General features: G+C 49.7%; 2 protein-coding genes across 3 annotated transcripts in view; both read right to left on the bottom strand.

The window, feature by feature from the left end:
* Window positions 1-59: 59 nt before the first annotated feature.
* Window positions 60-2,300, bottom strand: HOXA2 (homeobox A2). The gene is made up of 2 exons (XM_005445820.3): window positions 1,517-2,300; window positions 60-831 (listed from the first exon to the last, which is right to left on the bottom strand). Exons 1-2 carry the CDS (start codon window positions 1,896-1,898, stop codon window positions 83-85), a joined length of 1,131 nt encoding a protein of 376 aa, XP_005445877.2. The 5' UTR covers window positions 1,899-2,300; the 3' UTR covers window positions 60-82.
* A 3,438-nt stretch (window positions 2,301-5,738) lies between these two features.
* Window positions 5,739-19,257, bottom strand: part of HOXA3 (homeobox A3) — a 45,537-nt gene continuing 32,018 nt past the window's right edge. The window contains exons 1-3 of one of the 2 annotated variants that reach the window (XM_027814741.2): window positions 17,355-17,572; window positions 9,388-9,976; window positions 5,739-7,941 (exon numbers count right to left, since the gene is read on the bottom strand). In XM_027814741.2, the coding sequence (XP_027670542.1) occupies window positions 7,172-7,941; window positions 9,388-9,859 (1,242 nt within the window). In that variant the 5' untranslated portion in view covers window positions 9,860-9,976; window positions 17,355-17,572 and the 3' untranslated portion in view covers window positions 5,739-7,171. Of the gene's footprint in view, window positions 7,942-9,387; window positions 9,977-17,354; window positions 17,573-19,257 lie in introns of those variants that run through there. The other variant, XM_055708234.1, reaches the window with a different exon arrangement.

Here is a 19,257-nt window from a genome sequence, read left to right as displayed (position 1 = left end):
GAAATAAAATTAATTCACGGGAAAAAATAAAGAAGAATAAAGAGGAGAAAGCAGGACCCTTGGAGAGGACGTCTTTAATTTCTCAGTAATTCAGATGCTGCAAGTCAATTGTGGTGAGTGTGTCTGTGAAAAAGTCAAAACTGTCAGCAGAAATATCTACGGGACTGTCCAGAGATCCTGGCAAACTGGGGGAAACTGCATCTGAAAGCTGTAGGCAGGAATCTGTGGAGAAAACGTTGAAGTCCTGTAAAGAAGGGACATCTAGGGCCTCAGGACTGTCATTGTTCAGGCCAGCTGCACAGTTCTGGGCCATTGTTGAGAGGCAGTTTTGAACAGTGGGTGACTGATGTTGAAAATGTTTCAGATTTTTCTCATTGCTCGTTAAAGGCGAAACGGGGAAAGTTTGGGACTCGCCATTGTGCGCATTCTGCGCCTGCTGCTGGGAGAGGGCATTCTGCTGGAAAGCGTAGCCCTCCCGCTCCAAGAGCGCGCCGGAGACGTTGCTGAGGGCTTGCTCGAAGAGGGATTTCTCCTCCTCCTCCTCCTCCTCCGCCGCTTTCTCCGTGTCCTCTAGGCTCTTAAATTTCCCTTCGCTGTTTTGGTTCTCCTTGCACTGGGTCTGTCTCTTGTGCTTCATCCTCCTGTTCTGGAACCAGACTTTGACTTGTCTCTCAGTCAGATCCAGCAAGGCTGCAATCTCAACTCTCCTCGGTCTACAGAGATACTTGTTGAAATGAAATTCTTTCTCTAGCTCCAAAAGCTGGGTGTTGGTGTAAGCCGTCCTCAGCCGCCTAGATCCACTGCTACCGCTATCGGGGATTTCAAGGGGGTCTGTTAAAAAAGAAAAAAAAGAAAAAGAAAAACACCACCACCACACGCACACGCACCCCAAAGCACCATCGCCAGAACAGCGAAAGCAAAAACACACGCACGCACACCCAAAACAGATAAATGCACGGATTGAATTTCAGCACCCGAGCACATCGCATCCCCGGGGGTGGGGGATGGGGGGGAGTGCTCTCTCTGCACGTATGTGTCTATATCTATATGTCCATATAGCATAAAATAGCAACTGCAACAAAATGGCCGCCTTTGGATGCAGTAAACCCATTGTGTTACACTGCTGAGCGCCCGGTGCTGCGTGCCCCTCGGCCACCTCCGCAAAATTACTGCCTCCAGCTCCCCAACCTCCCCACACCAGAGCAAACTTTATATTAGCCATACCGCAATTTATAATTAATGCATCAGCTGCTTAGCTGAGCGGGAGCAATCTATCACTCTTCATTACTGTCAAATATCCTAACTCTAGAACGGCGAGACAAGAGGGGTCAGCTCCAACTCAAATAAATCATCCGGCATTAAGCAAGTTTGGGGAAAGTTTGGGTTTCCAGAGAGCCCCGCCAGCTCCGTCCTCCCCGCCCGCCCGCCCCTCCGCCTCGTCCCCCCGCGAAGCCGGGGGGATGCGGGGAGCCAAAAAAGCGGCCCGGCGGGGCCGGCGGCAAGTCTTTGGACTGACCTTTGTGGCTGAGGCAGGCAGGTCCAGCGGCTGAGGCGGAGGCCGAGGCGGGCGGCAGCGCGGATCGCTTGGACGCCTTTTTCTCTTTCATCCAGGGGTACTCCGGGGGCGGCGGGGCGCCGGCGGGGCCCGGGCTGCCGCTGCGGCCGCGGGGGCTCGCCTTGGGGCGACCGCCGCCGCTGTGGCGAGGGTGGCTGCCGGGGTTCAGGCTGGGGATGGTCTGCTCGAAAGGAGGAGGAATCAGTGTCGAGTGTGAAAGCGTCGAGTTCTTGATTGATGAACTTTGAAATGTATCACCGACAGGGGGAAAAGATGTCAGGCACTCAGCAAGCGATGGCTGGCTATTGATAAAACCGATCTCTCGCTCAAATGCGAAATTCATGGCCTTCAACTGGCAGCCCCCGCGGAGAAAAAGTTCCCTCGGATTCAGGGGGCTCGGGGGGGGGAAGGCCCAGGAAAAAGGAGAGAGAGGAGAAAAAAATATAGCATAGAAGATCGCTGGTGGGGTGTTTTTTTTCTAATTCACTGATTACAGCCGTATGGGGACCGTGCTACTATTAAACTATTGAATTCATGGAGACAAGGTTGAAATTGGACCGAATTGGCTGTCACATGATTGCCTCTGCCCAATGACAATTTGGGCTTTAATCAAAAGAAGCCACTGTCTGTTTGATTGATCCAAAAAAGTCGGGAAGGAACGCCTCATTGGGGGCCAGAAAGGCTTTATTTACACTTTTTTTAAAGAGGGAAATGATATCTCGAGTATCTATCCCCTTGGCGTCCTAATCTGAAATGATCGGGGGTGGGGGGGGAGGGTGCGTGTGCGTGGATATGTTTGTGTGAGAGGCTGCGAGTGTGTGCGCGCGCGCGCGCGAGTGTGTGTGTGCGTGTGTGTGTGTGTGTGTGTGTGTGTGTGTGTGGCTGTCTGTCCTGCAGCCTGCTGCCTCCCTCGCCTCCACCCGCACACTCTTCTCTCATTGTTTGGGACTGTCAGGAAAACGCTTTGCACCTCACAAATCATTTAAGCACCTCAATCTGACGCCTTGAGTCATTAACAAAGTAATCCATTAATCTTCAAAGTTTTGACACCGCCAGGCCCCCGCATAAGAAGTTGCACCCAGGCAGGAGTCTGAAGCAGAGGGTCTTGATTTTTCCCTAGGAATACCACTTCCTCCAAAACTAGTTTCTCCTTCCCGACTCAGCCTCGATGGGCTCCTTTTTCTTTCCTGGGTTTTTTTCCCCCTTGTTTGTTCCTTTTTTCTTTCTTTTTTTTTTCCTTTTTTTTTTTAACATTTTTTATTATTATTATTTTTTTGCTGGCTATCGGGTGTACAGTACGGAGAACAATTGGCCGCCGGTGCTGAGCCATTGTTTAACAGGATCTTCCTCAGCAACCTTGCTTCTAGGGGAAGAGTCAAATAGGCAGCAGCCCTTGTGCTTCATGACTTCCCTCTCCAGTTGGCTTCCCGGGATTGGACCGTAAAACATAACCCTAGGAGTACCTCTCCGGGCGAGCCAAATCGCGAGGCTGCGAACGCGTCTGGCTATTGCCTCTTTTTTTTTTTAAAAAAAAAAAAAAAAAAAAAAAACCAACAACAAAACAAATCCTATGCCTTAGCTTGCAAACGATACTCCCGTCTGCTGGCATAATTTGCTTAATAACCGTAGTAGGCTGGGTCTGGTGAGTATTTTCGATTACCAGGAAATATATGGGCTGGTAGCGGGTTTGTTTTCACGGGGCCAGGCAGAGCGAAAATGCTGCGGGGTTATGACTTGAGAGACGGCACTCGCCTCCGACGCTGGGCTCTCGCCGCCGCCGCCTCCAGTCGCCCCTGCTAGGTCGAGGCAAGTCCCGAATTTGGATGCTTTGGGCACAATTTTCCAACCAGACTGAGGCGAGAGGGAGAGCGATGACAATGATGGCCACAATCCCCAGCCTGATGAATCCTATGGTCACAGCCGCCCTGGGCAAGCCCGGACTGGGCTTGTCTTCCCGCGGAGCCCGGGGTGCCTGGCGGGGTGGGGTGCGCCGGGGGGCCGGGGGGTAAAGCGCTTCCGAGCCGCTCTCCGCGTCCTCAAGGAGCCAGAGATCATCGCCAGCGCGATGCGGTGCCGTCTCGCTTTATTTTCGGGGTTGCCAAAAAGGAGTCGGCAACCGTCTTCGTAATTAAAAAAAAAAAAAGAAAGAAAAAAAAAAGAAGAAGAAGAAAAAGAAGGGGAGGGGGAAGGAAACAAGACCTCAAGTACTCAGCGGATCAGTCTGTGTCCAGACTGCACGAAGTGCATTTTAAAAATCGGTTTTAAGTTAATGCACCCACAAGATGCAGCATATCTGCGAAGGCATTGGAGAGAGGGGGAGGGGAGGGGCCGGGAGGCTTTAAATGGGCTTTTTGGTGGTTGCTTGTTTAAATAAAATATAGAACGAGACTTGTCATTTAATCTCTCAAAAGGGATGCCTTACAAATATCGATGCTGTTGGAAAATGCAAGGGGTTTAATTTTCTTGCTTTTAGTCCAAACAAAGCTCTGGTGGTGTCTGCGCGCGATCAATCTTGGCCGCCAAAAGGTTTGACAGCTACTGGCCCTAAAGAACACATTTAAAGCTTCTTGCTCTTTCCAAGATCAAATGTGGCCGAGAAAAGAGGCAGAGCAAGAAACGCAAGTAAACAAGGAAAAAAGCTGCTTTTAAAATATGCTGGCAGAGGACTGGGCTGCTTGTGGGAAAAGTCCGTTTTTATTTTGCTTCTCAGTGCCTACATTGGGGTCGGGCTTTTCTTTTTCTTTGCGCTTTTTTTTTTTTTTCTTTTTTCCCTCTGGAAAATATTGGGATTAACAGCAGGATGACAAATAATAAAGAGAGAGGTTTGGACTTTAACCAGGCTTTGTGAGTAAAACCTGTGTGGGTGTCTCTATTCTGCACATTTGTTTCGTGTGGTCAGTCTAATACAAAAACCACCTGGAACACAACCTTTGGAGAGAGGATGCGAAATTCTTGGGCAAATCAATTGCTTCTGCCTCCAGCAGGATCTTTTAATCGGGCGAATCTTAAATGCAAAAACAGAAATTCTTATTTGCAACCTACAGGCTCCGAAGAAAGGGTAGAGTACGGTTTCTGGAAAGAAGGGGGCAAAATCGCCTGTATTTTTCTTTCTTCGGAGTGGGAGGGGGGTGAAACGCCAAATTCCTTCTCTTTGAACATTTTCCTAAAGTGTAATTCGTGGTGCTAAAGGAGCCACACAGTAAGAATCACCGACTGTACCGTTACCTTTTGTTGTGTATAACCTAGCTGATCCGAGGCGGGGGGGGGGCGGGGGTGGTGGTGGGAGCGGCTGGAATTTTATATGGGCGCTCATCTGAAACGGGCAGTGTCTCGCAATGTTGCAAAAATGCTTCCTTCGCCTACAAAATAATAATCAGTCGTCGGTCTGTAGTGGGTAATAATCAGGTTTCAATTAAAAATATCAGACCACGTAACCTGTCCTTTCACCGTTACATATCTATATATACAGCAAACAGCACGGCATAAATATATTTGCAATCCCTTTCTTTGACTGAGCATGCTTTACCTATTTATGCAGAAAAGCTCTATATAGATTTATGGATGCATGACAATGTTTCAGCATCAGGCAAGGATGGTTCTGGGAACAAGATAAAGCCCAAAGATTAATAATATTTCAGCATGAGACCAAAATGGCGACATTTTTTTCTGTGCTCTAAAAGATACAGATGGTGAACAGCGTGCGTTATCATCTACACAGCATAGGAATATGTCTTTATAAACGTGCAGGGGTACATTTTACCTAGTCTATTAAGGTCCATTTTGATTTATCTTTCAAGTTTCAATCTAAAAATTACGGACATTTCGCCTGAAAGGAAGAAAAATAGGATTTAAGCACACGCTTGCGGGTTTCTGCCTTCCACCTCGAGCCGAATCGGACCGGAGACCTCCGCGGGTGCCCGTTTGGGGTCCAGACAGTCACCCTTCTGCAGAACCGTGCCCCCCCGCCCTGCCAGCACGGACGGACGCGCACACACATCCACACCCCCGCGGGAAGAGAGGGAACGCGAGGCTCCCCTCCCCCACAGCTTCAGGCTGCGGTGGGCAGGGAGGGCGGCTCAGCAAAAATGAAACAGACAGCAAATAAAATAAAAATAATTATAATAATTAACAACATAAGAATAATATCAATGAAAAAAATAAAATCCACTGCTTTAAGGGAAAGGGAGAAAACGGCGGCGGGAGCCACGTCCGGAGGCAGCGGCCCTCAGCATCCATCCCCCCGGCGCTGTTGCGGTTTGGCCGGGGCCCTGCCCTGCCACCCCGCTGCCAGCGCTGGCGGGGCCCCGCGGCCGGCTGCGCGCGGCCCCCCGCCTTCCCCAGCGCCGAGCCGGGGGGGCGGCCCCTCCGCGCCCACGCGGGGCCCTGCCCGGGGACAGGGGACGGTCCCCCACCGCACCCCCGGGCCGCGGGGAGGGGGCGATCCGCGCCCCCCTGCTCTCCACGCCGGGCGGGCACCGCGCAGCAGGCGCGGGGGGAGGCGGCCGCCGCCACGGGCCGTGAGACCCTGCTGGGAAAAAAAGGAAAAGAAAAAAAAAATCCCTCTCCCTGCTTATGAAATGCTGAAAAGGCGTCGCGGGGCCCTTCGGGTGGGCGAGCGGATCCTCGTGTGCGTTTGCAGACGAGTTTCCCAACTCCCCACGTCATGAAGGGCTCTCCCTTCCCTTGCGCTGCGAATAACATGTTCTTAACTCTTTATTATTCAGAATAAAAACTTTATTTTTTTTTTATGAACGTGAGCAGCAAGGAATGTATAACTTTCAAAACAAATCTAGCCTTTTCAGCTCCACACGCTTTCCACCTAGCTGGATGTTTACAAGCATAAAGTATTCAAACCGTGATCTTTTTTCCCAGATTTTATTGCATCATCATCGTTATCACCATTTTTAATAAAAGGAGTTATAGTTTCCTTTCAAATGATATTTCCAACGCGTGCCGATATGCCATCTAACATATGGCCAGGTAAATACCTCCTGAATATTCAGGGTACAGATTTTTTTATATATATATAAATATGAACAAATGGGGATAAATAAAATTTTAAACACTTAGATTATTCAATGTTTGCAAAAAAAAAAAATAAATAAATCTGAATGTTCACCAGCATACACACATTGAAAGACTTACACGTATTAATAATTGTCCAGGGAGTCCCTGTCCAAGCGCTTTTGATGTCTTTCTTGCTATTTAAAAGAAGTGCAATAAAAAAAATTGCTTCCCCGTGGGATCAATCATGTACGAACAAATTCACATTTAAGAATTCCTTTTATAGAAAATTTGTTCATATACCCTGTTTTGATAAAAGTGTAGAAGGTAAAGTATAAAGCCTCTGCATACTCCCAAAGTGAGACACAAGGCTACAGTTCAAGAAGATAAATATCCACTAGTGAAACTATAGAGCAATTCAAGCAACAAATATTGCTACGTCACATAAACTAGAAAACGCTTTTACCAAAGGAAACAAAACAAAACAAAACGAACAAAAGAAACGAGAAGAGGAGTGGAGGGCACATGGTGGGAGGAGGAGACAGAGAAGGGAAGGGGCAAGTACTTTCCAAAAGTTGGGGGCTTGTTGTTCCACTTAGTGACTCCTGTCTCTTACAGATGGGTAAGTTTGGGCGCTTCCTGAATTCTTCCCTGAGAAGGATGGTGAGCGGTAAGGTCTGTGTATGTTGGGTGCGGATCACAAGGTCCATGGTGGTGATTGTTGGCCATTGGCCCAGCCCCACTGTAGTCCATGTTGGCAGAGGGAGGATGAGGGAGATGAGTTAGACCAAAGATGGAAGGCCCAGAACTGGTCATGGTTTCCACGTAGTTGCCCCCTACATAGACGGGGCTTCCCTGTATATGTGGATTCCCATAACCGTTGCCTTGAAGAGGATGAGTATCGTATTCAGGTGTCACAGCTGCCGTCCCCGTGTATCTCTTTTGAGGAGGTGGGCAATTATTAAGAGGAGTGGTGTACGATGCAGGGATGCCATAGGTGTTTTGATGAGGCTTGTTAAATGGTGGAGGTGACTGGGGCTCATAGGGGACACTGTTTACTAAAGAATGCATAGAGTTTAGATATCCCCCAGCAGCTGGAGGGACAGGGCTTCTGCTTGGGGACTGTCCTCCTGAAGAGGTCATCATGCCCTTGCCCTTTTGATCCTTTTTGTATTTCATTCTGCGGTTCTGAAACCAGATTTTGATCTGTCTTTCTGTGAGATTGAGCAAATTAGCCATCTCTACCCTTCGTGGCCTGCAAAGGTACCTATTGAAGTGGAACTCCTTTTCCAGTTCTACCAGCTGGGCACTTGTGTAAGCTGTACGGGCTCGCTTAGAGGAGGCTTGCCCCGGAGGGCTTTTATCACCAGCACAACTCTCACCTATGTAAATCACACAAAGAACATAATCAGCATGGCAAACCCGGACACGGCAACCAGACACAATGGCCAACAACACCAGAAGCCAGTGTCCAGCTCTCAGGCGTGAGGTGGATGTCCACACGCGCAATGAGTACTACCCCATGGCATGAGCTTTGTCGTGCTAAGCCACAAGTCTCAATAGACCTCCTTCACCTCATTAGTGTTACTATATGACTATACTTGCTTCCTTTCAGAATGGCAGCACACAAGTATCTTGAGCTTTGCATAAAGGAATAAGAAAGGTTCAGGGGAACACAGTGGGGTTTAGAAATTCTGAAGGTGAACCTATGGCTCTGTTAATACAGCAGGATCAGAGTCTTTGAGAACTAGCTGCGCTCCATTGCTGTAAAGATCTGCAGCCCTCTTTTTCTGAAAGCCCTGATATATACACAGATGCCAGAAAGTTAGGTATCTACAATGTAACGATGTAACATATAAGCATAGAATTGACAGTATAGTGTTTCTATAACATCTAGCATATAGCATAAACATATGGTAGTCCTTGGGAAGTATAATATACATTAAGAAGAACATACGGTGGCTAGGCTTGTGTATAGGAATACAGACGTATTTAAATGTTACTGCTTTTTAATAAAATAAATACATGATATGGAAGGCTGTAAACAGCAATGTTGCCAGGGCTTTAAAAAGCAGACTGGCAAAGACATTTGCTGGTTTTGAACTCTATTTCCAAGGCACATGTAAGAGAAAAAGAGGAAGAGGTTAATATAGGCCCAGCTCCTGGGCATTGGGAGTACCACTGGTGTTATCAGTTGGGGTTTTCTCGAGTAATAAAAGTGTTAATGTACACTTCCATCCTGAAGATAATATTTTATGGGCTGAAGTTTATGGCACTCCAGAATGATTTTTGTTTACCAGGCTTGTAACTTGGCCAATCAGCTTGTTAAAATAGGAAGAGGTTCTGACTGCATGCAGGGCATTGATCCTGCCTGCACATGATTATGAGCTATTTTATTCCTGTTACACTTCAGCAGAGATAGGTCACTGTCTTATTAATCTAACAGCACCATGCCAACAAAGTACTTGGGACAGGCCTCTGGCTTAAAGCCTGGGCTGCTCTGCACTGACATGATTTACTGGAGGGGGGATTACCTAGGAAATATGATAGATGCAGGAGCGCACAAGTGGTTTAGCCACCAGGAAACAAAATCACTTTGGACCCATCCTGCAGGGCTGGGAAAGTTTTGCGGGGGGTGGTTTGCTCACTGAGATCCCCTTGTGAGTGATGGCAACCCCTTTCCAAAAGCTCAAAGCAGTCAACTCAGAGAGGAATAAAGCCCCCTCCCACCCTTCCCCAAAGTGAAGGTGGACAGAGCTGCCCTCCTTGCCGCAAGATGTGTGACCAGCCCAGGGGTACCGGGGGAGAGTGGGTAGCATGTTTCATACCTGAACTGGAACTGCTGTTTTTCTGCTTTGTGTTTTGCCGAGACTCTTTCATCCACGGGAATATCTGTTTGGACATGGTGGGTGAGTTAAGAGCCGGACTCTTGGTGGGGTTGGCTGGGGCAGGGTTGCTGCTGGCATTTTGAGATGGTGAGGCAGAGGATGGAGGTGGAGGTTGTGCCTGCTGGGCTGGAGGCGGCTGCGGTGGGGCCTGTGGGTCAGTGAGGCCGGGGGGCTGAAGAGGCTGGCTGGGGAGGGTCCTCATGCAACTCTCACTGACGTCATTGGCCTTGTGGTGGGACACAGAGCTGCCGGGGGACTGGAGGGAGCACGCGGGGCGGTGGTACTCAGTTTCCACAAGTGATGAAGATGGAGGATATTGCTGCTGACTCGCATTATAAGTGAAACCATTTGCTCCTTGGTAGGGGTAGGCACCATAGATTGCAGAGCTGTCGTAGTAGGTCGCTTTTTGCATTTCGTTGTTTCCCAATTTTTATTTCGCAAACTGACAGGGTCTTGACACCCTTGGAGAATAACATTGGCACCCCTCTGTCACGTGGCGCTCTTCCTCCAATGGCCTCTCCGGGCAGACCTGGGGTGTGGGGAGAGCAGAGCAGGGTGAAGAAATGGTACAAATCCATCTTACTTTCAATAGCTAAGTGACATGAAAGCCATAAAAGAAAAAGTGGTCAGCAATATTTAGCAGCATGACTTGGCCTCAGGCGCAGAGCATTTCGATATAAAAGCTGCCTGGGTTTACTGGCAGCTACAAATATGCACTTTGCTGCACTGGGATAGGGGCTTTCTAGGGTTTTTTCTTTCTTTCTTTCTTTCTTCTTAAGAAACAGAGCAGGGCACCACACGGCAAGGCAGTCAATCGTTTATCACCGAGAGGCTGTTTTAATACCAGTCTCTGAGATAAGGGTGATCGAGGAATCAGTAATGTGGAGGGGTTGGGCTGTTCCTTCATTCCAGCTCTAGGATCAAACTCTCTCCTGTAACCGGCGTCGTTTTATTTTTAGCCTTTCTCTCCAGGTTACGGTTTTCCATACAACTCGAAAGAAAATGCGGGAGATTGTTCCTGTCTACGTGTGGCAGGGGGCAGGAGCAGGGTGGAAAGGTTTCCTAGCCAGGGATGCTTCAACATCCCGATCCCAAGTGACGGATTTTGGCTTGTCTGTGAAATGCTCGATAGGAAAATAAACAAAGCCAGCGCCTTCTCCTCTCCGTGCTCACGCAGCACCCTGAGCCGCCAGGTCACGCACCTCGGCAGCAGCGGTTTCTGCCCGGGCGAGCCCCGGCCGCCGCCCGCAGCGGCTCCCGCTCGGCCCCCGCAACGCGGCCGGGCCGCCCCGCGCAGCCCCCGCCCGCCTCCCACCCGCGAGCGGGTCCGGACCCCGCGCTGCACCCGGCGCCGCGCGAAGCCCCTTCAGCGAGGCCAGCGGGGCAAGTTGGGCTCTTTGGCGGCTGTTGGTTTGTTTTTTTCAGCAGTTTTTTCAAGACACTAACTTTTCGTGGAATCAGCCAGATCCTACCTGTTAAAACATGATGGATTGGGCAAAAAACCACACCAGGAACCTGAAAAACCAGCGTTCATCTCCATGACCACGGCTTGAACTTTCCTTCCAACTTAGCGATAATAGGTTCTGTCTTGGAAACTGCTATGTAATTTGATGTATGAGGGTCACTTGGCTAGGGAGAGGGTGGACACAAACCCAGAGAGAATGCTTCTTCTGCCGGGGCGAATCCCTTTCTTTGCCTCCCCTCCCAGTCCCCCCCCCGCCCCCCCCCCCCCCCTCACTTTGGTCCCCTGTCCTTCTTTCTGGGATCTTTTTTTTTTTTTTTTTCAGCCCAGATTAAAGCCTACTGGTCACCTGCCTGAAAATAACCAGTTAAAGAATCCCCCACATTAATGGGAGAGAAGACCTGTGAGTAATCTCCGATCTAGGAGCTCTTTCCACAGGCACTCACATTGTTCTCAGGAATTAAAGTGTGTTCCTCACCGTCCCCTTACCCCGTTGCTGAGAAACAACCACGTCTTTTCGGATGGGGAGCTCTCGTTTCTTTTGCCACTTTCCCTGTACTTCAGCAGCTGGATATTTTCCCCCCAAACATCTAACAGGGACAAATGCTTAGGGGCGAAAAGCCTTACACAACATATGCACCAAACGAGCTCCTTCTACGCCTTTCAAGTTATACAAGTTCTTAGAAAACAGCATTCCCTTTGTTGGGTAGTGACAGAACGAAGGTAACACACCTACAGCAGGGCGGCTACCCTGTTATTGCACTAATCGAGCTCTTTGGATGTTATTAAGCTAATAAGCTGATGGAGGTCTGAGGTGCGCGCACCATTTCCAGCTCCTCGCCTCTCCTTCCTGGTGCTATCGAGGCCTGGTGTGATTTTCCTCAATTCCTTTGAAAGAGAAAATGTAGACGCCACTGCCAGAGGAGAAAGAGGAAATAATGAGCCAGCGGTGATTTTACAAAGGCACCCGCCTTTCATGATCGCGACATCAAATATTCCGCCGTCCCCTGGCCGCTCGGCAGCGCAGGCAGCGCTGCGCAGGGATGCGGAGGGCGCTGCTCCCGCAGCCGCCTGCCCGCAGACAATAGGCAACTTTACTCGGAAGGCAAAATATTATTGAAGCTTCGGCCGCCTGCCAGCAAGGAAAAAAAATAATAATAAATCAGCTCCCGCCTTTGGCTTCGCCAAGTTAATCACTTCCTACAAAGTTATAGAGAAGCGGGGGTAACCTGAGGAGCGCCCGGCCATTCCTGGCAAAAGCGGGAATAGCGGGATTAAGAGCGACAACTATCACGATAATAACGGCGCCCTAACGGGACTGGAAGGGGGGAAGGGCGGGGGGGGGGAGCAGTTTGCCACCCCAGCCGGTGCCTGGGATGGGAAGAGCTCTCCTCTCCCCCTCGGAGACAAAAGGCCAAGTACCACAAACACAGATGGGCCCCCAATTTTTCCAGTACCCTTTTAATCGTCTCCATCTCCCATTTGTGCATTACACCTCTCTGCCCCTTAACCAGCTTCTCTCCCCCCCATCCAGACAGCCCGGAGACAGCAGATGAAAGCTGCTAGGGTGAGGCAAGTCCCCCTCATTTCCCCCACTCCCCACTTCAGCTCTCCCCTACCCTCTCCTTCCTTCTACCTTCCCCCCTTCCAAAGCACACCAGTTTTTGCCTTGTAACTCCCATCCGAGCCCCAAATTCTGACTCTAGGATGAAAAACCAGGCAGCCCCCTGAAAGATTTCCTGAAAGATAAAGACAAAGTTGAGAGAAGGTAGGGGGGGTGAGGGGGGAGAGAGGAGAGAGAGCTGCCTGAACACGAAGTGTAAGGGTATCAGTCACTGCCTGGAAGGAAGCCCCAGCTTGTGAACTCTTCTTGAACCGACATTTAAGTCTACGGTCATAAATCACTGGGACATAAACTCCGCCATTCACGACTGATAGCAGCGTATTTGTGGCCTGCTTACCTTAACTTCTGACGACTGAGGCGGAAGCCAGCATGCTCGCGCTCTCTCCCTGTCTCTCTCTCTTTTTTTTTTGGAGGCGACACAACCCAGGGCGCAGGGGCTGTCTGCCCCAGCCCGGTCCCTGCGGCCGCGGGGTGGGCACCGGCTCAGCTCCTCCGCACCCGGCACCCCCCGGCCGGGAGGGGCGAGCCCTGCCCCGCACGGGATGGGGACGGTTGGTCCGGACCCCCGCCTCCCCCGCTCCCCTCCCGCTTCAGGCTGCCCACCCTGCCCCGAGCCGGTCCCCGGCGTGCCGGGCTCCCCCTGCGCGGGGCACGGAGGACGGGGATGTTTCCCAGGGCTGCTCTGGGAAGGGAAGGAGAGAGAGGGAAGGAGAAAGAGGGGTGTGGAGGGGAAAAAGGGGGGGGGGGGGGGGAGAAAAAGGAAGGAAGAAAGAAAGGCGGCCGCCTGGGGAAGCCTGGGGCAGGGTGGGGGCAGGGGAGGGAGCGGAGGAGCGCGGCAGTGAAGGAGTGCGGCCCCCCCCGCACCCGGGCGTCACCAAAGTCCAGGAAAATTATGCTAATGAAGACAAACGGCGCTCACAAAGGGTCGCTCTCACCAGCCTCCGGGGGTGCTGCTGGGGGGGGCCTTGGGTTTGTCCCTCTTACCGGTGGGCTTGGGGGGCGGCTGCGAAATAGACCCTCTGCCGCTCCCCGCCGCCGGGAGCCCCGCAAAGCCCTAGCCGAGTCCCGGGGAAGAGGGCAAAGCTCGGAAAGCCGGGGCTGGGTCCGGAGAGCCAACCGAAGCCCACCAGGATCCCCGCTCTGGGCAATGCTTTCAGAGCCACGCTGGAAATCATTAGAGTTACTAATTATTAACTCATGCATGCGTGAGCGCGCACATACACAGATGTACACACAGACACACACACACACCCCTCCCCCAGATATCCCCAGCACTCGGGACGGGCACAGAGGCGCTCACACACACACACACACCCCAACCCCCCCCCCCCCACACCCGCAGCCCCCTGTGGGGACGCGTGGGCGGCAGCCCCGCGTGGACGCGGGCCCGGTGCCGCACAGCCCGCCCGCCTTCGCCTCCCTCTCCTCGGCAGCGCTGGGGCAGGCGCTCGCCTCTCGCTCCAGCGGCCCGGGATTTGGGGGTGGTGATGTTCCCCCTCTTCCCTGTAACAGAAACACGGCAGCGACAGTGCAAACGTGAACTTAAATGAAGTTGCAGCCCCTGCCCCTCTGGAAGCCGGTAACTGGACTACGGGCTCCGCACGTTAAGCAGAGGCTCCGAATAATGCCTAGGTGTAAATTTGACGTTACTTCGTTAATTAAGGCGTTACAAATATAACTAGTCCGCTTAAAGCACGAGGGAGCCCGGTGTCATCTTAAAGCACAAACAAAGCGAGGGGGAAGCGAGAAATAAAAAGCACTATAAGGCTGGGGTGGCCTCTTACGCATACCAATGGTTTTTGTCATTTATGGCTATGCAAGATTTATGACTTCATGCACCAAAGCTGTAAACAGAGTACTAAAACAGAAAACACTTGCTCCTTATGGCATAAGTGAGAAGGCACCACATGAAAGGGGAAGCGGGCAGCGTAGGAGGAGAGGAGAGGCAAAAATACCGCGTATGCGTTTTGCTTCAAACAATCCCTTGAATGTCGCATCGGAAGAAAAAAGTCTTTTTAGTCAATAATCAACCCCACACTTTCTTCTGAAACTGCTGATCTGCCATTCGCCCACTTGCCCGACCAAATAGCGAGAGGCAGCGCTGCGCCCCGACGGAGCCCCCGGACCGGAGAGGAGGATTTGGCGAGGGAGAGCTGGGGACTGCAGGAACCTGCGGACGCCGGGGGAAGCCTGCCGGTTTGGGGAGCCCTTGCCGAAAGCCTGGGCGATCTTCTCCTAGGAGTGCGTTTAAACTTGGGAACGATCTCCAGCGGGATATTTTGACTACATGTCTGTATTTAAGAGCGGGGACGAGGAGGGAGGGGGAGGGGATCTTTTTAAAACTGAAGGGATTTGCAAGGGACTTTAATCGTGAGAACCGAAGTGGTTCATAAGAATACTGAAGTATTTCCTCCATTCGTCTTACTGCCTGCAAAGAGTATTTTGCGAGAGTTTGCCTATTAGTTCCGTTTCCCCACGCCCCCTCTGTCCCCAAAGAGGTCATTTTAAACATGAGAAGATGATTATTTTTTTTAATGTCTCCTGTGATGTCGGGATAAGTGTCCCAACGCACAGATCCCCGCTGCTTTTATCTGTTTTTCCCTCCCAGAGGCCGAATATTTTCTTTCTGCTCTATTCCGCGGAGAGCGATAGGGCTCAGCTCGGGGAGGGACCGGCAGCGTTTGGTGCCGATTCCCGGGTCAGAAATGAGCTGCCTTTTCTTCCCGAAGGGTCTCATTCTGCGGGACTCCCCCCGTTTTCATGGAATTACTCTTAGTTTCCGAATAAAATAATGCCTGTAAAGCTTATTGTCCTTGGATGCTCCGAGGTGGAAGCAGGCAGCCCTATAATTCGAAGCTGATTTGGGGGAATCTCTTAGGGATGAAATAGCAAGGCGAGGTGTTGCTGGAGAAGGGGACCAGTTCTGAAAGTGGTGTCTCTCCAAGTCGTTAGAGAGTTAGGAGGGCATATTAGCTGCCTTAGAGGAGGACTGGACAACCGAAGCAAGCCGCGGCTAATCTGAATTATTGTTTATATTCGCTAACGCTAAAGAATGGCAACGGATTCTTTGCTATTTGCTCAGCAGACTGAGGTTATTTACACAACTCGCCGAGGTCCCCCTCTCCTCCAAAATTCTTCTTGCTTTCTTTTGCTCTAGAGCAGGACTGTGTTATTTATGAGTGTTTTAACTGGGTCAATATGCATCCGAACTGGGTCATAAATCAGAGGAAACGCTGCCAAGTAACTGAGCTGCAATTAAAGCTTGCATTTTATTTTTGAGGCGCGTTTTGACCCATTTAAAATACGGCAAAGCCAACCTTGGCTTTTAAACACACAGCTGGGAGCGAAACAGCTCTCCTCCCCTCGCCGAAGAGAGACACCGGGTTTAAGAAAGGACAACGTGCTTCAGTATGGCGAGAAGGAGAAATAGCATTTCTTTGGGTCAGTTCTGCTCGGAGAGCGGCTTAAAGAGCAGGAAAGCGAGAAACCAGCCCCAGCATCTCTGCCCTGCAGGTCTCTGCGGAACGGTCGCCAACAGCTTCGAGTGTAAATAACCCTTTTTTGTTGTTGTTTTCAGAGGAGTTTTTATCATCGTTGGCTTTTCTTCCTCTCTCTCCCCCTCTTTGTGACTCCTTAGAAGATGAGTAATTACAAGCACCCGGTAACTGGGCACAAAATGGTGCGGCAGGAATAGGCGAGAGGCACGGAGCGAACTGGAGGAAAGCAGGTCCCAGCGCTCCGACCTTTCCCAAAGCCGGGACACACCGAGGAAATGTCGTTTTATAGAGCATTTTGCTCTCCTTGGACAGCCAAGTAATCTTTCATTTTCGTCATTTAAAGTACATTCTTTATCTATAGCTACGCACACATGTTTATCAATATATGCAAATGCTTACATATTTATACGCAGCAATATATCTATATTTATGTAAACGACGGTATAGGTATGAATTTAGGACTAGTGTATGTTCTCCCAGAAGATAATGTCCACTCCTCCCCATTTTATTCTCGCTTTACAGATCCACATTCGGACAGAGGGAAAGAGAAAAAAAAAAAAAACCACCCTCTATTTCCAGGGCTGATTTATTGTTAGAAGCCATGGCTGGCTCCTGGTTCAACTCCTCCTCACCGCGAGGAAATAAAGAGGAGCCTCTCATTTGAGAAGGGGAAGCTTCACCATAGAGCTGAGCGCCCATGCAGCCCTCCGCGCACGGTAAACAAAGTACCACTAAACCATCATAAATAAAATGGCAGCACGATCGCATAGTCATCGATTTACGGAGCGGCAGCGGCCGAACAAACACCCATAAAACAACAACGGCCGCCGCCGTCGCACACTCGAGCACGACCCCGACCGAGGAGCATCCCTCCCCGCCCCCCCTCCCCTCATCGTTTTCTCGACTTCCCCAAATACATAAATAAATAAACACACAAACACACAAATAACATACTAAAATAAAATGAAATAAAGGGGAAAAATCCATCCAAACACGATAATAAAAGAGGCTTCCCCTCTCTAGCCAGTCTTAAATAATTATAAGATGGCAATTGAGGGGCTGGAGCAGAGGCAGCTGGCCATCAACAGCAGTGTGGGATCTCTATGGAGAAAAATAAATAAAGAAGCAAACTCTCCCTGCTCTGCTCGCTGCGAGGGGAGAGTTGAATATTTACCGCAGCAAATTGAAACAAAGGGGGAAGCAGCCAGGCTCCGGGTGCACACACACCCGCACGCACACACACGCACTCGCTCCAGCCTCTGCTACTGACCTTTGCCTCGAACAGCAATAACTCACCACATAAATGAACAATCAACGGAAATACCTTAAAATAAAATCCATCCTTTCTAACGAAGCATTTCGTCCTCTCGGCTCGACAATAACCTTTCCATAAGGAACCAAAGCTGTCAGCGAAATGGCCAGCTCTTGCGGGGACGGTGATGGGGGCAGGAGGAAAAAAAAAATAACAGAAAGCAGTGCTTGCTCTGAACAGAAACTGGAAAAGCGTAATCTCAGACGGAGCCAGACCGGGTCTCCACTCCAAATGCCACAATAATGCGCTGTATTATGTGCTCACGTGGTCATACGTCAACTTAAATCCTTTTATTTGAAATAGGGAATCATTGAAGGAACAGGGTTTCTTAGCGCGAGCCTTTGCTTTTTAAAGCCTTAACCCAATATGTTGAAGAAGAGTTTTAAGGGAGGGGAAAAAAATAATCCAAGAGATGCAGATGACGGGGAGAGAGGGGAGATTGGTTTGATTCTTTTTCCTCCCACACCAATATTTCTTTACACAAAGCCCATTGGAAGGTAAGAAGAATACTTCTTAAAATATGGGATTACGCTGCACTTTGATACTTAGCCTAATTAATCGACATTTGCTCCCCAGGCCCGCCACTCTGCTCCACATCGCATGTCCTCTGCAACCCCCGAAGAAAGTCCAAATCTTAATACAATTATTTCCAGCCCCCTTCTAAATGGGGCGATTACCAGACTCCCCCCACACCCTCAGCCGCCTCTACCCTGCCATTGTAGAAGGCTTGCTCAACTCCCACACGCTACATCAGGGCTCCTGTAGAAACTAAAAAGACCTATAATTACCTGACAAAGGCAAAAAAGAGTCTCTTCTAAGAGGCTAGTTGGTTTTTGTCCTTGTAACACACTATGAAGAGTACACCTTCCTTCACTGGCGTGGCTCTGAATTTTGCAAAACCTTTTGGGACCTTGCTGTTAAACCTGTGCTTACGCATTTCCTATACAGCTAGTTTGAGTGATGCACAAAATTATAGGTTTCTAACGATGAAAAAAAAAAAAAATGGGGAGGGGGAGCTTGCTGCCTAAGGGGGAAAAATAAGAAAAAAAGAAAAGACCAAAGTTGTACGCAGCCCCCGAGCCACGCAGCTTCGCCTGTGTGTGAGCACACCACATCTTCCCTGTAAGATTGTTTAACTTGTGTTATTGACACAATAAGCTAATCAAACAAAAGAAACCCTCAACTCACATAGCTCTTCTGGAAGGAGTCAAAGAAAATCAGATAGTTCACGCTTTTAAGGTGCCCCTAGTCTGGTTCTGTGACTCCAGCATTTTACATCATGATGTATATACACTTGCCTAAATCTTTCCACCATCCCCCATGAGCTCGTAGAGAACTTTCAGCTAACTGCATATCCCTTCTTGCAGCTTCACCTGCACTCCATTAAACTGAATGGAAGGAGTGTTCTTTCTAAGGGCAATTTTTAGTGTTACGGACAAGCCTTATATACTCTCACTTGGATTGTAAAAGTGGGCCACTGGAATTTAAACCCATCAGTAGCAGTGTGTAGTAGTGGACATTGCAGCAAAGTCAGCGTGACATTACAACAGAGAAAGAATTTGCAATTTTTCATATGGAAGTGACTAAGCTAGTAGCAGGGTATATGGATATTATCCCTCACTAAAAACAGGAATAAAAACTATCCACCTTTGGAAAAGAGACTGTATTAGCCACACACGACATGCCCAAGTCTGTAGCTATCAGCACGACTGGTAACTCCTCAGCTCTCGCACTTAACGTAAACCAAGGCTGATATTTATTCGAGATGGATTCACGGCTCTTTTAAACACGATGTGTTTAGATCCCATAAAGAAACACAGAGAGAAGTTCTTCTGCAACAATGAAACTGAAATTAATGGGGAATGGAGCAGATGTTGAAAAAACCAGAGCAAGTCTTTCTTGGGGCTGTTCTAAA

This window comes from Falco cherrug, chromosome 4 (assembly GCF_023634085.1).
Source record: "Falco cherrug isolate bFalChe1 chromosome 4, bFalChe1.pri, whole genome shotgun sequence".
Classification (NCBI taxonomy): domain Eukaryota; kingdom Metazoa; phylum Chordata; class Aves; order Falconiformes; family Falconidae; genus Falco; species Falco cherrug.
The sequence above is the reverse complement of the archived record's forward strand: the minus strand, read 5'-3'. Positions and strand labels throughout refer to the sequence as shown.